Source organism: Botryllus schlosseri, chromosome 7, assembly GCF_051294905.1.
Source record: "Botryllus schlosseri isolate E-star chromosome 7, Bs_hap1, whole genome shotgun sequence".
Lineage (NCBI taxonomy): Eukaryota > Metazoa > Chordata > Ascidiacea > Stolidobranchia > Styelidae > Botryllus > Botryllus schlosseri.
Window position 1 is genome coordinate 18,792,260 of NC_137242.1, and position 17,277 is coordinate 18,809,536.

A 17,277-nucleotide genomic window follows, 5' to 3' on the forward strand; every position below is an offset into this window, starting at 1 on the left:
CGTCAATAGGAATATACTCAACTTTCAACCTTACAGACAGACCTGCGGCCTACGATTTCACTCTGTCAATGAATGCAGTCATATAATCCATGAACAATTATTGCGAAAATGGCGAACAAAATCATTGAGTTAAAATCTCCAATCAGATCACACTCAGCCACAACAATGAGATATTTGCTGGTAAATGAAATTCTTCTATGGCCTATATACACTTCGATACGAATATGCCTCACATTCAACATACTGTGTAAAGGCTTTGCGTTAGGCTTTTAAATATCACAACTAAACCACAAAGAAAACGAAATTGGATAGTTATTCAACACAACAGTGTAGAAACGTAGCTTAGATTCATTTCTTTTGCCATTCATATGGTACCTTCAGGTTCTCCAAAACTTCTTCGTATGTCCTCTTCATGGTTATGGATAGAAACATTAAAGCAACTTCTTGCAACACCACCAACTTGAAGTATTTATCGCTGCTGTGTGTTGGTGCTAATTTCTTCATGAGTTCACTATCCTCATGCACCACATCCTTGTTGAACACTATTCGTGAAAATGTATTGTAAGCGACGTATTCTTTTCCGGAGTTTAAATCTCTAATCCATTTTGCACGTAAGATGCAGGTCTTGCTTTTGATGTACTGGAATATGGCTTTGATTTCATCCATGATATTTTCTCCAACGGGAACGATCATTTTCTGCAATTCAGGATATTTTGTTTGAAGAAAAAGGGCATGTCGCTGACACCGAACATCCTTTTGCGACTCGTGTAGTGAAAGATTACAAATATCTACAATCTCCTGAAATATTGTGTCACCGATTGCTTTGGTTTCTTCATTGATATCCATGACTTTCAAAGGTAAACTTCTCATGAAATATTTATGGTTGGGGAAATTTTGCAGCGGTATTCTTCGTTGTCTTTTTTTGAAATAAATAAATAGGTATCCCCTCCTCGAAATGTCATCGAAAGCTTTGTTCGGATCCACAAACTCCACAGTTCTGTCGTTGCATATCTGTACCGAGCATTTAGAGTCGATTAAGTATGCGGTATAGTGTCCGTCCAGGTCCGATCCAATGTGTGCAACCACAGCCTTGAGCGCATATCCGTTTCGTTTTTGATTTTTAAGTACCTGAATGTCGAGGCTCCTGTTGGCAAAGACAGCATCTTCCAACTTTCCAAGTTTTGAATCCACACGGTTGAGACGCAATGTAAGCAGACTCGGAGCTTCAGTGAACGTGACGCTCGCATTTATCAGTGAGCCACACTTTCCACATGTAATTTTCGGATTCTGGAATGCTTCTGCTATCGATTCAGCTCCGCAATTCACGTCGAAGAATTTGTTTTGGTGGAATGTTGTTTCATCAGTTTCACATTTTTTGCAATGGATGATTCTTTCGTATTTCATTTCGTGCTTCCAACGAATCTCTTCCAATACTTGTGGCAAGGAAGATAGTACATAGAACTCACAACAATCATGCTGCTTACCGAACTCCAGCATAGTTCTTTCGCATGTAGTTTTAACAGCATTCATTAATTCTTCACGTGCGACTTCCTTCATATTTGTCAAGGAGACAAATATATGTGCGAGTTCCCCATGAATTTCCCTGCTGTCATCCAGTGGCCCAATTGCCTGTCGTATGACATGAGCGTATGCTTGTACAACAGAATTAAACCAGCATGTATTTCCCAGATTTTCGAGTCCAGGTATCTGACTAATAATTCCACATTCAACCTCAGTATTTCGCACAATGTGGGATGACGACACGCAATTTTGATGTAGTTCCCAAATTATTTGTTGACGGAAGTCGTTTTGCAAAAATTTTGTTCGGTGTTTGTCTTGCATGCATAAGTTCCACGCTGCCATATATGTACAAACACCACACGACGAAGAATCGGATTGAAGGAAGTCGCAACAAAATTCCTTCTTTACGCTGCTCGCATTTATCCCAGAAATATCGGTAAGGTATTCTGTAATGGACGTTAAAATCGTGTCGGCATCAAATAAGTGTCCGTACCCGCACAGGCTTTCGCCTTGACTTGTGAGTAAACCTGGACTCAGTAGACTCTAAAATTCATTTTATTTGAATAACTATCCAATACCGATTCCGTGACGGCCTACTTGTTGTATTTGAAGTCGCGCAAGACTTTTAAATATGAGGTTGATAGTTAGGTATATTCCTATGGACGCGTCTCGGCATCAAATAAGTGTCTATACGCGCAGACTTTCGTTTCGAATTGTGAGTAAACCTGGATTCGGTAAGCTCTAAAAATATTTGATGGTGAAGAATTATGCAATCCCGTGATCTTGATGGATTTGTTGTGATATCTGCAAGCGCCCAACACTGAAATAGAATCAATCAACCAGATAGCTATATTAGTATTCGTCGAATATACTGGTTGAACGTATATTGCTCAATATATTTGTGAAAATAATGTGCCAAATAACGATATTGTATCTCCTTTGGTCATAAGGTTCAGATATTCAGAGGTAGACTCATTCCAAAATCCCAGCCTCGAAGTCGAAAGTCCATGTAACTTGACTGTTTTCACGCACAGGGTTAATCTTCACAATTTGTTTTCATCAGTGTTTCACTTGATCGTTCGCAGTGTTTCACGTGTGTGCAAAGATTCCGCTGAGATTCCGCCAGGATGACTGCAGTCATCCAGGCCCCCGTGGGGCTTTAGCAATGATACGGATGATCCTGTTTTCAGCTAATGAGTTACAGTGACAGAAGGGTTTCTTGCGTAGAATAATTGAGTAATGAAACGGAAAGTTGCGCGTAATGTTGCCACCAATTCCACTCCGGGCGATGCCTGTATCCACTCAGTATAAGTCTCCATAAAAAATAACGAAAAGCATTATAGGCCGGAGTGGAATTGGTGGCAACGTCACGCAGGATTTTCTGTTTAATTCCTTAATTATTCTATATAGAAAAGCTCTCATCACGCAGGATTTATTTCAAAAAATGGACAGAGATTCCATATAGGATTATAGGGGCATTGGGCTATAATATAAACGTAGATGCCATTTTTGTCAGTAGAAACTTATAAGATTTTGATTTGTATTTTCGAAACCAGTGCGACGGTACCTCTCGGCAGGTAATAATGTAACAAATTTTAGGGGAAAATAAATGGCAACTATGGGAATACACCGACATGATTCCCATATGTGCACTTCTTTCGAAACTTCTGCTCTCACTTTACTTTTGAAATTTTCCAATAATTCGTCTGTTTTATTGTCGATTTTCAGTGCAAGGTACATATTGAATGATAACAAGCCATTATGCGGAAATTGAAACATCATGAAAAGAAGCTTCTCAAAAAGGTCGACTTCATTGATTGGGAGGTCGATAACAATTTGCATGAAATCAAGATGATGAGAAAATATCGGATTCTGAAGCGTGAACATTATACAATGTAAGAGATAATGTATTTTCAGTTCATTTGTTGTATCCTGGAGCTAGGATTGCAAGTGTAAGCCTACTGTAACTGCAATTACTGCGTCCAAATTCATCATCGAATCCTATTTCAATACCAAGTGCTTACGGGCATCAACCCACCACAGTGTAAACAAACTCTATTCAATATCAGATAATTTCACAAAATTCTCCAGGAATGTCTGTATTAAAGCATTGCTTCCTAATTGGCATCTCCGAAGTATAGTCTGCAAATGCTGTTTAGCATTCGTTGAAGCGTAAAATGTAAAGTAACAGTGATTAATGCTGCAGACCTGGAAGATCGATGGTCACTTGGTCTGCCTACTGCGTGGATGGATCGCAGAATCTATTTTGCTCTAGGTGTTATGATCTTGAAATGTTTCAAGTCCATTCATAAACTTGCGTATAGGCCTATAAATGAAATTGCCTAACATAGGCTTTCCTACTCGGTCATAATTAAATTTTTATTAATAATATAATCATATATTCGTAGACTGCGGGACATGTGTTTACTGTGTTCTCAAAATCTTCTTGTATTTCCAGGTATAACAAACTCAGTCGACAAGTCCGCAGCATTGCGAGAAAGCTACGCGACTTGGATGCGGAAGATCCGTTTCGCGTTCGAAACACTAAAAATTTCCTCGACAAGCTTCACCTTCTGGGACTTGTTCCAACAAAAGAATCGTTGGCTCTAGCGGACAATATCACCGCTTCATCGTTTTGTCGAAGACGGCTGCCTGTTATTCTCGTCCGATTGAGAATGTCTCAGAACCTGAAAATGGCAACCACTCTGATTGAACAGGGACGTATCCTTCACCAAAATACTTTCTACTGCTGTTGGGCATGTAGCGTCCGATTACTAAGCATACTGTCACTGGAATATCATAGTAAACTGTAATTGCGCAAGCCAAGTTATATGGCTGAAGATGCGTCCGAGGCTTAGCTCCATACAAATCATCTGAACAGGAAACAAGTTTGATTGCATAAGTTGAAAATGATGGAAATGGATTATTTTTCTTAACTATGCATTTTAGCGGAACTCTAAGGAAGCACATAGCTCATTTCTCAATTTCAAAGTAAATCATTTACATCAATTGGCTATTCTGTCTCAACAGGTGTGGCTGATATTGAGTATCCTAATCACCAAATTCATAGATGGCTTTCTTTTCAGTAACGTTTTGAAGAGATTTTGTTATTTCTATTGTTTTAATCTTGATGCAAAATCACTTGCACAAAATAGCATACGTTTTCTGTAAACTGGTCAATTTATACGCTAACTCTGTCATTTTGGTTACTGTGGTGAATAAAGTTTGCAACTGCTCATTACCATAATTAACAGGCTTTGAGTTTGTACATTGCGATGATGTCGTCATGGCAAGAATTGTGAAAAGTATGATTGAATTACAATGCCAGTTATATTCTTGACCAAGCTTCTTCTAGACGTCCGAGTCGGTACAGACGTCGTCACAGACCCAGCGTATTTCGTGACAAGGTTTGCTTCATATTAGATTACAAGTTCCCTGTCTAGACGTCTTGTTCAACGCTGCCTATTTTTTCAGAACGATGCAAGATTTTATAACATGGAAGGAAACTTCGAAGATCAAGAGACATATCAATGAGTTCAATGAAGAGCGAGACGATTTTGACTTTGCTTGAAATCAGAAAGTCATGTAAGAGCATGTTATTCACTTCATGGTAGTGTCCGCTGATGCTGCACTGGTGCACAGCTGGAAATCATTAGGAGTTGCAAATACAACGGAAACATGTGCATCTGTCTGTGTTTCAGCTGTAGTCCTACAATGCCCATCTGCAATGATGATAAAGATACCACCTAATTCTGTTTGAATGGCGGTTTAGTGCTCAGTGCTCCGATGTAGATTAAGTATTGCTAGCTCCAGATTGAGTAGTAGCATTCCCATCATGAGCAGCACTACTAACAGTGAAATGAGCTGCCGTTTCTCAATTATAACCTGAACCGGTGAACCCGTTATCATATGAAACATACAGGTATATAGCGCGAAGCTATGAATTCGTCAGTAGTGGAAATGACATCTCTGTGAAGCAGACTTGGACAACTAGATAATTCTAGTGTCTAATTTCACTAAATTAGAGCAAAATGCCAGTAATCTAATTCTAATCTAATTTGTGAAATGTTCCTGTGCTCCAATTTTAATTCTAATCGAATTCATTATTTTTATGAAAAAGCCTCTTTGTCCGAGGCATTTTGCAGCGAGTTAACAAGAATTATCCCTCTCGCGCAGGGAAATCTAGAGCCAAGCGCCCATGGCCTTACACAGTATTTTTATTTATTTATTAAAGTTGTACAAATACAATAAAAAACATCATGATCATAAACGTCATTTTATTGTGAACTATTAGCTGCGCACGATACCCGACAACGCTTTCCAGCGACTATAATGAATCGATATTGGAACTAGCCAGATGTGATACTAGCTTAAAGACTCGTCATGATTGATCTTGTGGGGACATCCTATGCCGTTTTCTGAGCGTCTCTGTCTTTGCAATGTCTTGGTCATTGCATGTGAAGGCATTATGCTTATTGATATCAGGTGACTCTTCATCGATGGAATGCTGTTGCCATCGCCGAAGCCGTTTCAGCTATTGCGGAATAGTGTTGTTGGGCCCAGGCGAATAGCTTATTTTGACACAACCACACTAATTTGAGACAGATCAATTTTAGCATTTCAAAATGCTTTATTTTGCGTTATTCCAAAATCACAAATCAGAGCGCCGGCCGCAATTGTGATGACCCCTGGTATAGTACAAAACGAGCCAAGTTTGGTGTACAGACGTTTTCTAGTTATCCAAGTCTGCTGTGAAGTCATGATCAACCCGCAGCATTTTCACAGGAGTACAATGGAAAAATACAAAATGATATGCTAGCGTTGTTTCCTTTGCTGTAGAAAAAAAGGTACCTGTTCGAACTGCTCTCATCATTTATACCAAGGGCACCAACACGCGGGTTGCATGTGGCCCCCGAGGTCATGTTTTGCGGTCCGCGGCCCGATTTGAGATTTTGAAGGACGCTTATTAGAGCATTTTGAAATGCTTAAGTTCATTTCAGTTCAAAAATACTGCCGTTTCTTCAAAACGAGTGACCAATATCAGTACTCCTCACTCGCTGATACGGCTTCGGTCGTGGTAATAGCCTTCCACGGGGGACGAATTGGCTGATATGAATGGGGATATGGGCATGGCGTGCAATAGCAAAGACACTGTCAAGACCGAGACGCTTAGAAAACGACTTGCGACTTCCCCACAAGATCAAGATTTTCAAGGTGATAGTTCTCCAGAAAGGACTGTGTCTAAAGCTAACCCCAGTATCGATTCTTTAGTCGCTGAAAAGTGTTGTGAGATATCGCATCCAGCTCCGAGTTCATAATAGAATGAAAGTGATGATAATGATATTTTTTGTTGAATTTGTATATCTTTATTAATATTTTATTTATTTTATAGGCCATGTTAGATATGGTTACCTTACCATACGTCCTCCTTTAGGATTTGTCCTCTTTGAGAGCTAAGATGATGGATAGATTCGAGTGAAAATGGACAAAAATGACGCTAAACAGGAAATTCGTGGTTCGAACGTAAGCGATGACCTTTTTAGTCAACCAACCACAATTTCATGATCAATTTACCATTTTAACCGGATTTTACTCCAGTATTGTAAGTCCGTAAATTTTGAAGAAGAGGCCTCCTTTCCTGATTCCAAGATATGGTAACACTAATGTTCGAGAGCACAGTTTCAAAATCGTGATTGTTGAACCGTGTGGTCTATTTCATCTCGATATTGAATTCATGCTGCCTGTGACCTCTACGAAATTTGCAACGTGGTCCGTTGGCTACCCCTGATTTATACAGTTATGAGTGGTAGGTTACTTGAACTGACATCTAATCCTCGATTCAAGATTCTCATGAATGACTGTAGTTAACGATGTCCCTACCAACTCACACCAAATTCCTCATGGTTTTGCGTTGACGTCATTCGCTACCTAAAGTATTTAACCTCAACTTGAAATCTAAGGGATTTTGAAAACATGCTGAGTTTATAGGAAAATACTACCATTTTGCAAAAAAGGCAGACCCCAACAAGGCAAACCTCGAGTTTTGTACTCATCTGCTATAAAGGGTCAGAGCTTGGATAGGCTATATTTATAATGATGCATGTGATACAGTTAGCTGGCCATTCATAGGAAGTCCGACTTGCTAATGACCAAGGTTGTAATGACTTGAGTCACGATTTTTTGATGACTCAAGATATTTTCTCAAAACATGGAAATGACTCGCATCGAGTCACAATCTGTGTACTGACTCGAGCCATTGGGCATGACTCGAACCAGGTCATATGACTCGAGACTCAGACCGACATTTCATTGTAATTTCGAAGAATAGTAAAGCAACCACACTATTTTGGGATATCACGAAACAGAGTTATAAAAAAGTGGGTTCAAGTAGACTTCAAGTGGAAACTGAGCAATTAGCACAATGACTTGGACTTGAGTCATAAAACCCATGACTCGTACTCGACCCTCTGCTCGTTGACTTGGACTCGGTGGTAAATTGGAATTGATTTGGTTACAACCCTGCTAATGACCTGTTCCTACTAATCCCGAACGCCATGCGTCCCTAATAAGGACAGTCCGATTTTCAGAGAGTAGAATTTCATTTCCAAATAGGAAAACATAAGGAAGGTGCAGGATAACATGAAGGTGGGGGTTATGTGCAAAAATTCTTTTGCAGGTCGTCATTCGAAAGTGAGAGTCCGCTGTATTTCAACTGCAAGAAGATTCTTCACCTGCGCTGTGGACGGTCTCATCGCTGGGTCCTCGTCACAGCAAACGAAGAAGACCTCAATCATTTTATGATAATCCTTGCCGTACTGCCTGTCTGGCAGTGATGGCCTCGTGCCTGAAATAAAATGACTGGTGTGTGAGGTACGGTGTGCTGATAAATTTCGTCTCACCATAACGGCTTGCGGCGGTCGTTTCAATCTCTGCGCAAGCGTCGTTGTAGTCTTCGTCCGTATCGAAGTCGTCCTCGTGAGGGAAATTGAAGTGAGGCATGTCGAGCGTGAGCATTTCGAATAGAGTCAGACCGTACGCGTACATGTCGCTTTTGTGAGATACGACTGCACCTGTGTGTCCAGGGTCATGGATTAATTTTCTGAATGCACACATGGCGGCAGACAGTAAACCAAGCGCGAACTCGGTCTGAATTTGCAGATGTGACACCTTGGTATCTGATAAGTTGTAATCATTTAAGGTTATTAGTAGGGCGTTTATTTTTCGACCTAAAAACAGAAAATTTTGCATTACAAAAGGCCAATCTCGACATAAAAAAAACAAATCCTGACAAAATTTTGCCCTTGAGTATTAAATTAGGCATTGCTGAATATAATGCTAAAATTTTTGTACTTTTCTAAATTTCTGGTTGGAATTGTTTGTTCATTTGAAGTAGTTTGGCAAGAATAGACAAAAAACGGCAGCATTGAAGTTCAGTGTATACTGCTGCAGTGCTAGTTAAGCACCTGTTGGTTCATCCCTATATCGCACATTTTGTACCGCAACCCAATTCGGAGTTTTGTTAACGTCTCACGATTCACCACTGTTCGGTATTAAACATTTAGACTTGAGATGTCGGCGTGGCCTTTTAAAAACTTAGGATCTTCTAAAAGTTTCACTCAATTTTGAGTGTCGATCATCACGCCATGTCAGCTCATTTGTTTCATTGGATGGTTTGTGATTTACAATGAGTAGACAATGGGCCATCTACTAAAGTATAGGTAGGCTACAAGGTACAAAATGTCAAATAATACGTTCACCGACAATGCAACCTCTACGACACCAATGAAATGCAGTGTGCAAAAAAATTCGACTTTTTTTACAATGTCAAAAAATAATCGCCCTAGTTATCAGAGGTGGTTGTGAAAGTAATGACCTTAATTGTGATTTTTTTCTGACTCGAGTCAATTTTTGTATTGACTCGAGTTGTTGTTGATTGTTGTGCATGACTCGAACCAAGCCATATGACTTGAGACCAGGACGGCCAAGACAGACATTTCACTGTAACTTCGAAGAATAGTAAAGTCACCTCATTATTGGTATTTCATCGATCAGTCCTGATACTTGGAAAATAGGGCCAGAAACTGTCAAGACAGAGGGAAATTACTATATTATGAATGCGAATCATTCTCTAGCACTGGAGCAGAGTTGAATAATATGGGTTGAACTGAACAGTGAACATTATGTCTTGGACTTGGGTCAAAACACTCGGACTCGACCACTACTAGCTGGCTTGACTCGGTGAATTGAAAATGTCTCGAGTCAAAACTTTAAAAGTGAGATTGACTTGTGACTAGGTTATGACCCTGGTGGTCACTCTCAAAACTACAAGATGTATCTTCACGACTGAAGGTCTCTATCTACTTATAGCTAGTCCGAAAATATCTTCAGTTTCTGTGATACGGGCCAGTTCATTAAGAATTATGAGAATTTCACTTAACATTGTAAATAGTAAGTCAGTACAAGTGTAGATAGAGTTCATAAACATGATCATTTCAGTAGATATAACCTAGTGAGTAGAGTTACCCAAAAAAGTATAATGCTATGTTGCTGACCAGTTCTGTCGATTATAGGCCTACTTGTAAGAAACCAGTACTTCCAGAACAATCAAGCACATTGTTGTACCAAGGAAAGACCTATTGACAGAAGTGAAGTGATGAAATAATTTATAATCTGAAGTGATCTCATTCTAATGATGTAGCTATTGGATGGGGCGATACCGTTACTTCTATGAATACAGATATCTGTCGGGCTCTAGCAGAGAACAAACCCTTGTCGAGAGCTTCCTTCGAGGACCAGGAGTCAGTTCCAACGTATTTATTAGACGGCGCCGTCATGTTTTCATCCAATTCGACAGAAACCCCGAAATCGCATAGCTTTGCTATGTCGAAGTCACCCTGTGTTTGAGAATATGGTTAGCAGCATGCAATGAAATTCCAGACGCAAGGTGTCAAATACAGTTCTGCCAGGTTGATGTTAGTCGTGACACAATGACTATTTTCTTTACTGAGGCCACCAGTTACGATGTAGGGTATGTTTGAAGCAGTGAATTCTGCTTTGGTCTTGTGAAGTTGAAGGTCAAAAATTGGTAAATTTTATTGCGCTGGAAGGGCACATGTAGTGTGACTACGTTGCTTAGTTTTGTAAGTAGCCTACATCACCTGAAGCCGATCAACTGTTCGGTCATGGAGAGGCCTTTCCGTGATTCAAAAATCCGGGACAATATGAAATATGAGCGATGTGAAGTGTCAAAGTCTGCGGATATTTGTTACTACTAGCAAGAAATTTCAACCTACCTCTACTTTTGAAAAGCGATGACACCCCTTTTATGTGAAATCTCTTCGGTCTATATCAGGGGTGGGCAAACTTTTGAGCTCGCGGGCCGCATTCAACATCTAAATTCATTCGCGGGCCGCTCTATATAAAATTTGGATTATAAACCAAAACGCTATAGGGGTATTTGATTATATAGTGAGGAAATGGAGACAATATATGTGCTTATTTGACACAAACCAAACATTTTGTTGATGATATCGTACACGCGTCAGAAACATAATGGCGAGATTTCATAGGCTGGTCGGCCTCAGTAACCCGTTTGTCAAAACTACAGTGATGAAACTGAAAGTTGGTTGTCCCGATTCTTAGAACAGGATTTAAATTTAAATCTATGAGCAGCGATCTGTTCATAGATTTACTAATTCCACTTTTGGTTCATTCCAGGACAGCATCATAACCATGTTAGCTTCAAACACACTTCTACTATGTGTAGATAAAATATAAATACCCCAATTCTACGCATACAGAGAACGAGTCTACCTAAGACACGCGCGTCAATCTTGTTTTATAAGCACATCACTGAAATAATTAAAACTGGAGGGGCCAATCTGAAATCCCACTCGTGATCCGAATCATGTCAATAGGATTTCTGTGATGATAAACCTGTAAAACTGCGTGTGCCAGAAATTAAACATAAAATAATATATAGGAAGTATTTACCTCAGAACAGTGGTTCTCATACTTTTTAAGATTCACCCCCCCCCCCCCCCCCCCTTATGCTGGTGAAAGATTTCACGCCCCCCATATTGTCATATCACAAGACACAATCGGGATGTTAGCAAACCTAAAGGATATTTTGATGGCATGGAAAGTTACGACTGTGGATGAAAGATTTTCAAGTTTGAAATTCAGACTAAATACAGAGAAATAACCATGAAGTGGATAACAATCGCGCGAAAAAATTTTTCAGCTGACCTGAGCTGAGTGCCCCCCTTCAGATGCTTTCACATTTCCAAGGGGGGCGCGCACCCCAGTTTGAGCACCACTATCTTAGAATTATCATGGTCAAATATACTAAGAAAAAGTTTAATCAAGTCCCTGCATTAATTCGACTTTTAGTACGCATTTTGTCAATATTTTTAAGTTTCTTTAGACTCTCGCGGGCCGCAAAGAGCGGAGTTGCGGGCCGCATGCGGCCCGCTGGCTGTAGTTTGCCCACACCTGGTTTATATAGTAGTAGGACCTGTGAACATAGCAAAACCATCTGATTACCTTGATCAAAATATTTGCGCTTTTCATGTCCCCGTGCAAAAGCCCCTTGCAGTAGTGAAGATAGCAGAGCGCACTTGCAATATTGCTTGCCACTTTTGTGATATTGGAAGACGGAAATATACCTGAATCAGAAGTTCACCATTTTGCAGACAGATCATAACACAGCCCTGGAGGAATGTAAGGTGACGTCATGCATCTCTGTGAGTCCGCGCTATGTGTTCAAAAATCAATGAAGAAAATGTAATTTTTAGTTAGATTTGTGGTTCTCAACCCGGATTCCACTTGGAATTCTCAAGAGTGCCACGAGATAATGAGGTATTGCAAAACTACGGTCAATTGCTTTGATGCGCTTGAACCCACTAGAAGTGGATCTATGTAGTTAAAACTTGGCGCATTGCGGTTCATGATTGAAAAGACACTGACTTCTGGCGGCATGACATAAAATTTGTCAAGGATTGGCCGAATATGGTGCAAAATAAACCAAATACATAGTCGTGATACAATAAACAGTAGGCCTACGTTGTTTCGCTTCTTTGCGATTATCTGGAAATATGATAAACTTTGTAAAGCAATATGATTTTTAACGGGCAAAAAAAACGATTTGGAATGATAGTGGCATTTCCTGAACACTAACTACTCTATAATAATATTCAAATAATTACAGTTTGAATATCTATTCAGGTTGCAGCAATTAGCACTCTTTAGCTCAGTCACTGTAATTACACAATGTTGACAAGTTGCTATAATTAAATACATTGATCTAGTCCTGGGGTGCCAACAGGGTTGTATTGACTTATGACTCGGCTTGACTCGAGTATCTTTTCAAATGCGCAAAATAACTCGAGTCAATTTGTGTATCGACGCGACTTGTACTCGAGTCACCGTGCATGACTCGAGACTAGGTCGACTAAGACAGACATTTCATTGTAAATTTCAAGAGTAGTTGAGTCACCACATTATCGGTGTTTCGTCTATCAGCCCTGATACTTGCTAAATAAGGGCCAGAAACTGTTGGGAATGAGGAAAATTATGTTATAAATGTGAGGCATTCTATATCACTCGAGCAGAGTTGAAACAGTTGGTTGAACCGGGCTGAACTAAAATGAACAGTGAACACAATGACTCATACTCGAGTCACAGCACTATGACTCTCACTCGACCCTCAACTCACTGACTTGGACTCGAACTTGACTCGAGTCAAAACTATAAAAGTAAGATTGACTTGTGACTTGGCTACAACCCTGGGTGCCACTAACTATTTATCCCTTTGATAGGGTGCTGCAAGGTCAAAAAGATTGAGAGCCACTGCGTTAAATGAATGTAACCATAGCCTGGACTGCGATTCACGATAGTACGATAGTAGGCTACATTATAACAGTAGCAACTTGGTTGATGAAATAATTTCGGTATCAGCTACCAAAATACTAGGTGTCTCCATATGATTGGACACCTGACTTCGAGAACCAGTTCCTTACTCGAGGTATAAATTATCACAATTCATTCTACTCACCAAGATCATCTTCTATTCTTTCTTCGATGATAGAAAAAAGGCATTTTTGTCCATCTTCTAGCGCTAGACACGGAGTGCCATCACTCGATCTCAAAAGGGCCCGGAATCCGACAATGTTAGGGTGATCGAGTGATTTCAAAATGTCTGCCTCGTTCTCCAGTCTGAAAATAATTTTGATCACCATCGGTATAGTAGGGGTGTAGATTATCACTGGTAAACAAAATGAAAAAAAGATTTTTTGGCAGACCATCTAGGAGTAGTTTTTGGGGTTTTCAAGGTTGCTGATTACGAATATCACATTACTTGTGCCATATTGTCTCTAGAAAATAAGATATTTATACCCCTAAAAAGCTTAAAATCACTGTATTTACCCTTGAATATTTCACTTGGAAAGAAGTAAATCTTAGATTTTTCTACTTTTATAGTGAGCATAAATTGATAATTGACCATGATGAACACTATCGTCGTTCTCAGTTATTCCATCATTATTAACATGACCCGATGAGGGAACTTTGTTCGTTAAAAAGCAGTTTGTCAAGCCTTAAAAATGTACTTTTGCACAATGGAAATATATTTTCTCCTGAACCAATTGGTCATACTAGCAAGATGAAAGAGGAGTGTGAAGCTATGAGGTTTCTCCCTGGAAAGCTTAACTAAAATACTCGTATGCGTCTCAGGTCTCATCTCTTTTCACTTGTAAATGGATAATTTTTCGTAAAGCCAACAAAGTGGGTCTACGAAACGAGAAGCTTAAATCTGGAATCTTTGATCTCAGATTCGAATACGGACTAAGGATTACAATTTCATATTAAGAAAGGTGCTCACTGCATGGAATCCCTTCTAGATGTAGTAAATAAAACTTTTTGGAAGATCACAAAGCCCCCAACTACAAACAGTTGGTCCGAGAATTGGTATCTGCATATGGAAACCTTGACCTACAAAATCAAAATTTTGACATTTTTTGACCTTAAAAAACTTAATTTTGACCAAATTCTGACTTAACGTATGCATATTAGGTGTTTTACAAAACAATGTTAGAATTTACTGAAAAACTGACAAATTTTTGACATGAAAAAACTTTATTTTAACGAAATCTGGCCCTGTGAAGAATTCCAGTCGTTATATCACGTATGATGGCAGAAATTATTAAAATTTGTTGTAGTACAACGAAAGATATTTACCTACATTCTCGGGTAGAAAGTGTCTGTCCTGACTGAGTAGGCTGCCGAGAATGGAGGAAGAACATTGAACAGCAGCAGCTGTTGGCTGACAACACTGAAGTTATGCGTACACGGCTGGTGACACACCGTGTTGCTTCATTCTGACAATAATGTCTACAGCACAATTTTACATCATGCGTTTCTTGATATAAGAACCATGCAATGCCCACGCAGTTTTGCTTCAGTTAGGATATTGCGGTACTTTGAGCATATCACGATATCAACCTATATGTTTCATTTGATTATTTATGATTCACAATGGGCAGACAATGGGTCATTTAAACGGTAGGCCTATAAAGTAGCCTATAACTGTAAAATGTCACCGACAGCGCAAACATCTACGATACAAACGAAATGCAGGTTGCAAAAAATTTTGACTTGGTAAACAATTTTGACATTTTTTGACCTAACGCTACAATTTTGACGTGTCAAAAAATGGCCCTATTGATCACATTATTGGCTGTATGTTAATGCACACTTTTCAGTTGAGATTTTATTGCTACATGCACTACAAAAAAAAATTAGACAAATTGGTCTCAAAATTAGACAAATTTGGTCTTAAATTTAAGAAATGAGGATGATTTGGTCTCATTTTACCACCCACTCACCATAAATGCTATTTTCGACTCAGACAACCATATATATATTGATCTGAATAGCACATGTGAGTAGTAAGTGGCATGTACCTTGATAATTATATCTAGTGAATACCTTGTAAACTTAGTACAGGATCATCTCAACACTGCAATTTGTGGTCTCTCTCATCCTTCCCCTCCTCCGCTCAGACCCCTAACATTGAAAAGGATGCCCGCAAGGCACTGCTACCATTTTCGATCAATTTCTGGCTTACTTTTGAGACATAAAGTACTTGGTAAGACCGATTGGTCTTTAAGACATTTTTTTTCTAAAAAGTCACTTTAAGACCATAAGACCAAATTTTTCTAATTATTTTTTGTAGTGTGACACCGAGGCTATATTGAAAATTTTGGAAATGTGAGATGTTCCTAGTCACTTTGTATGAGTAAACGATGTTTGTGGACGGAGTGTCACTCTCAAATAGTCTAATTGAGAGTCATGGGAAACACTTCTCAACGTGGTATTAAAGAATCCATTGAAATTCATGAGGCTATTACATCAAGAAAGTGACAATCTCTATCACTTTTTTCAATAGAAGTATGGTGGTGTATATAGTTAGGGTGCCGTCACCTTTTCGAATAGACTTTGTTCCGATCAATTGATTTATTGATTTTCTTGAGAGCCCAAGGTGATCGATGATGTCCTTTCCTGGGTGATCTCTCAACCAGGTACACGTTGACTCCTGCAGAGAAAAATATAGTGAACAGGTCTGGGCACAAACGCACAATGACTTGATTTGAGCAATCGAATCTGAATAGAGTAATTTTAATGCTAAGGATTCCAGTTGAGTACTGAAATTATAAGCTCCTTGCGACTATATTAGTTTATTTAGCTACAAGAATAATAGTTTAGATATTATTTTCCACTGTGGGCGGCTGTAACGTAACCCTTGATTGGTCGTATCGCAGCATACGTAACAAGGTAATATAACATGAACATCTATACCAGTAATTCATCATTGGTGTTTGGTGTTTTCACAATAATCTTGACCTAGAATGGCGTCAGGCCAAAACAGATATTTACCGGTTCCGTATCCGAGAGTAGTCAAAAGGGGCGATGCTGGAATTTTCAAACACGGCGAACAGCATTTGTCCGCATTCGAAGTCGACCTTGATATGAAGCGAGAGATTGGGGTCTTCAAAGATTCCGCGTTCATAGCAACCTTTATTGCAAGGCCAAAATAACGATGATGAGAAAGGAAAGTTATCGAGATTTCAGAGATTTACAAGTATAATTAAATGAATAAGGCTGTAAAAGTTCATGAAATGTATTGCTTTTAGATGGGTGAATTAAGTAACTGCTGTTCCTCCGAGTCTATCTTTATCACTCTTTTGGGGAACTCCCTTCTTGATATTCCCGCTTAAAAGTAATGATGATATGGACAGGGAGAGAGAGAAAGAGAATGTCATTACCGAATGTAAACAAACAAGTAAAAATAATCTGACAAATAATATAACCTGGCGAAGGAAAAAATTACACTGTAACTATATAGATAGGAGACGCTCTATTATCAAAACGATCTATATAATATCAGGGACGTCGGGCCGCCCGCGTCGTGATTTTGAGCTGCTCGCATAGAGTCTCTATCCTGGAAGTGAAATTCTAATCTGAAAGTATTGACAAATTTTATGCGTCATAGAATGAATCCAATTTTCCAGCCTGAGGAAGATGGTCATAATACTACTTTTGTATTCGGGTCTACATTTGCGAGCAAACATATTCGACTATGAACATTAATAAGACAATAAGGCTTTGTTTCCAATCACGTGCAGTCTTTACTGAGGGTTTCTTACTCCGACATGCAACCAGAATTCAAAGAATTTGTTGACAAATTTATTCGACCAC

General features: G+C 39.3%; 2 protein-coding genes across 3 annotated transcripts; one reads left to right on the forward strand and one right to left on the reverse strand.

Moving 5' to 3' along the window:
• Positions 1–3,214: 3,214 nt before the first annotated feature.
• LOC145442912 (U3 small nucleolar ribonucleoprotein IMP3-like) lies at positions 3,215–8,394 on the forward strand. Of its 2 annotated transcripts, none has more exons than XM_080320957.1 (5): positions 3,215–3,416; positions 3,980–4,242; positions 4,877–4,928; positions 4,996–5,106; positions 8,198–8,394. In XM_080320957.1, exons 1-4 carry the CDS (start codon positions 3,283–3,285, stop codon positions 5,090–5,092), a joined length of 546 nt encoding a protein of 181 aa, XP_080177083.1. In that variant the 5' UTR covers positions 3,215–3,282; the 3' UTR covers positions 5,093–5,106; positions 8,198–8,394. The 2 variants fall into 2 exon arrangements, with proteins under 2 accessions (XP_080177083.1, XP_080177084.1); XM_080320958.1 differs by having other exon boundaries at positions 4,996–5,101.
• On the reverse strand, positions 8,102–16,724 carry LOC145442859 (lymphokine-activated killer T-cell-originated protein kinase-like). Its single transcript, XM_080320889.1, has 7 exons — positions 16,456–16,724; positions 16,003–16,114; positions 13,577–13,737; positions 12,067–12,188; positions 10,289–10,415; positions 8,421–8,591; positions 8,102–8,365 (listed from the first exon to the last, which is right to left on the reverse strand). The coding sequence occupies exons 1-7, from the start codon at positions 16,586–16,588 to the stop codon at positions 8,202–8,204; spliced, it is 990 nt and encodes a 329-aa protein (XP_080177015.1). The 5' UTR covers positions 16,589–16,724; the 3' UTR covers positions 8,102–8,201.
• Between the last annotated feature and the right edge of the window lie 553 nt (positions 16,725–17,277).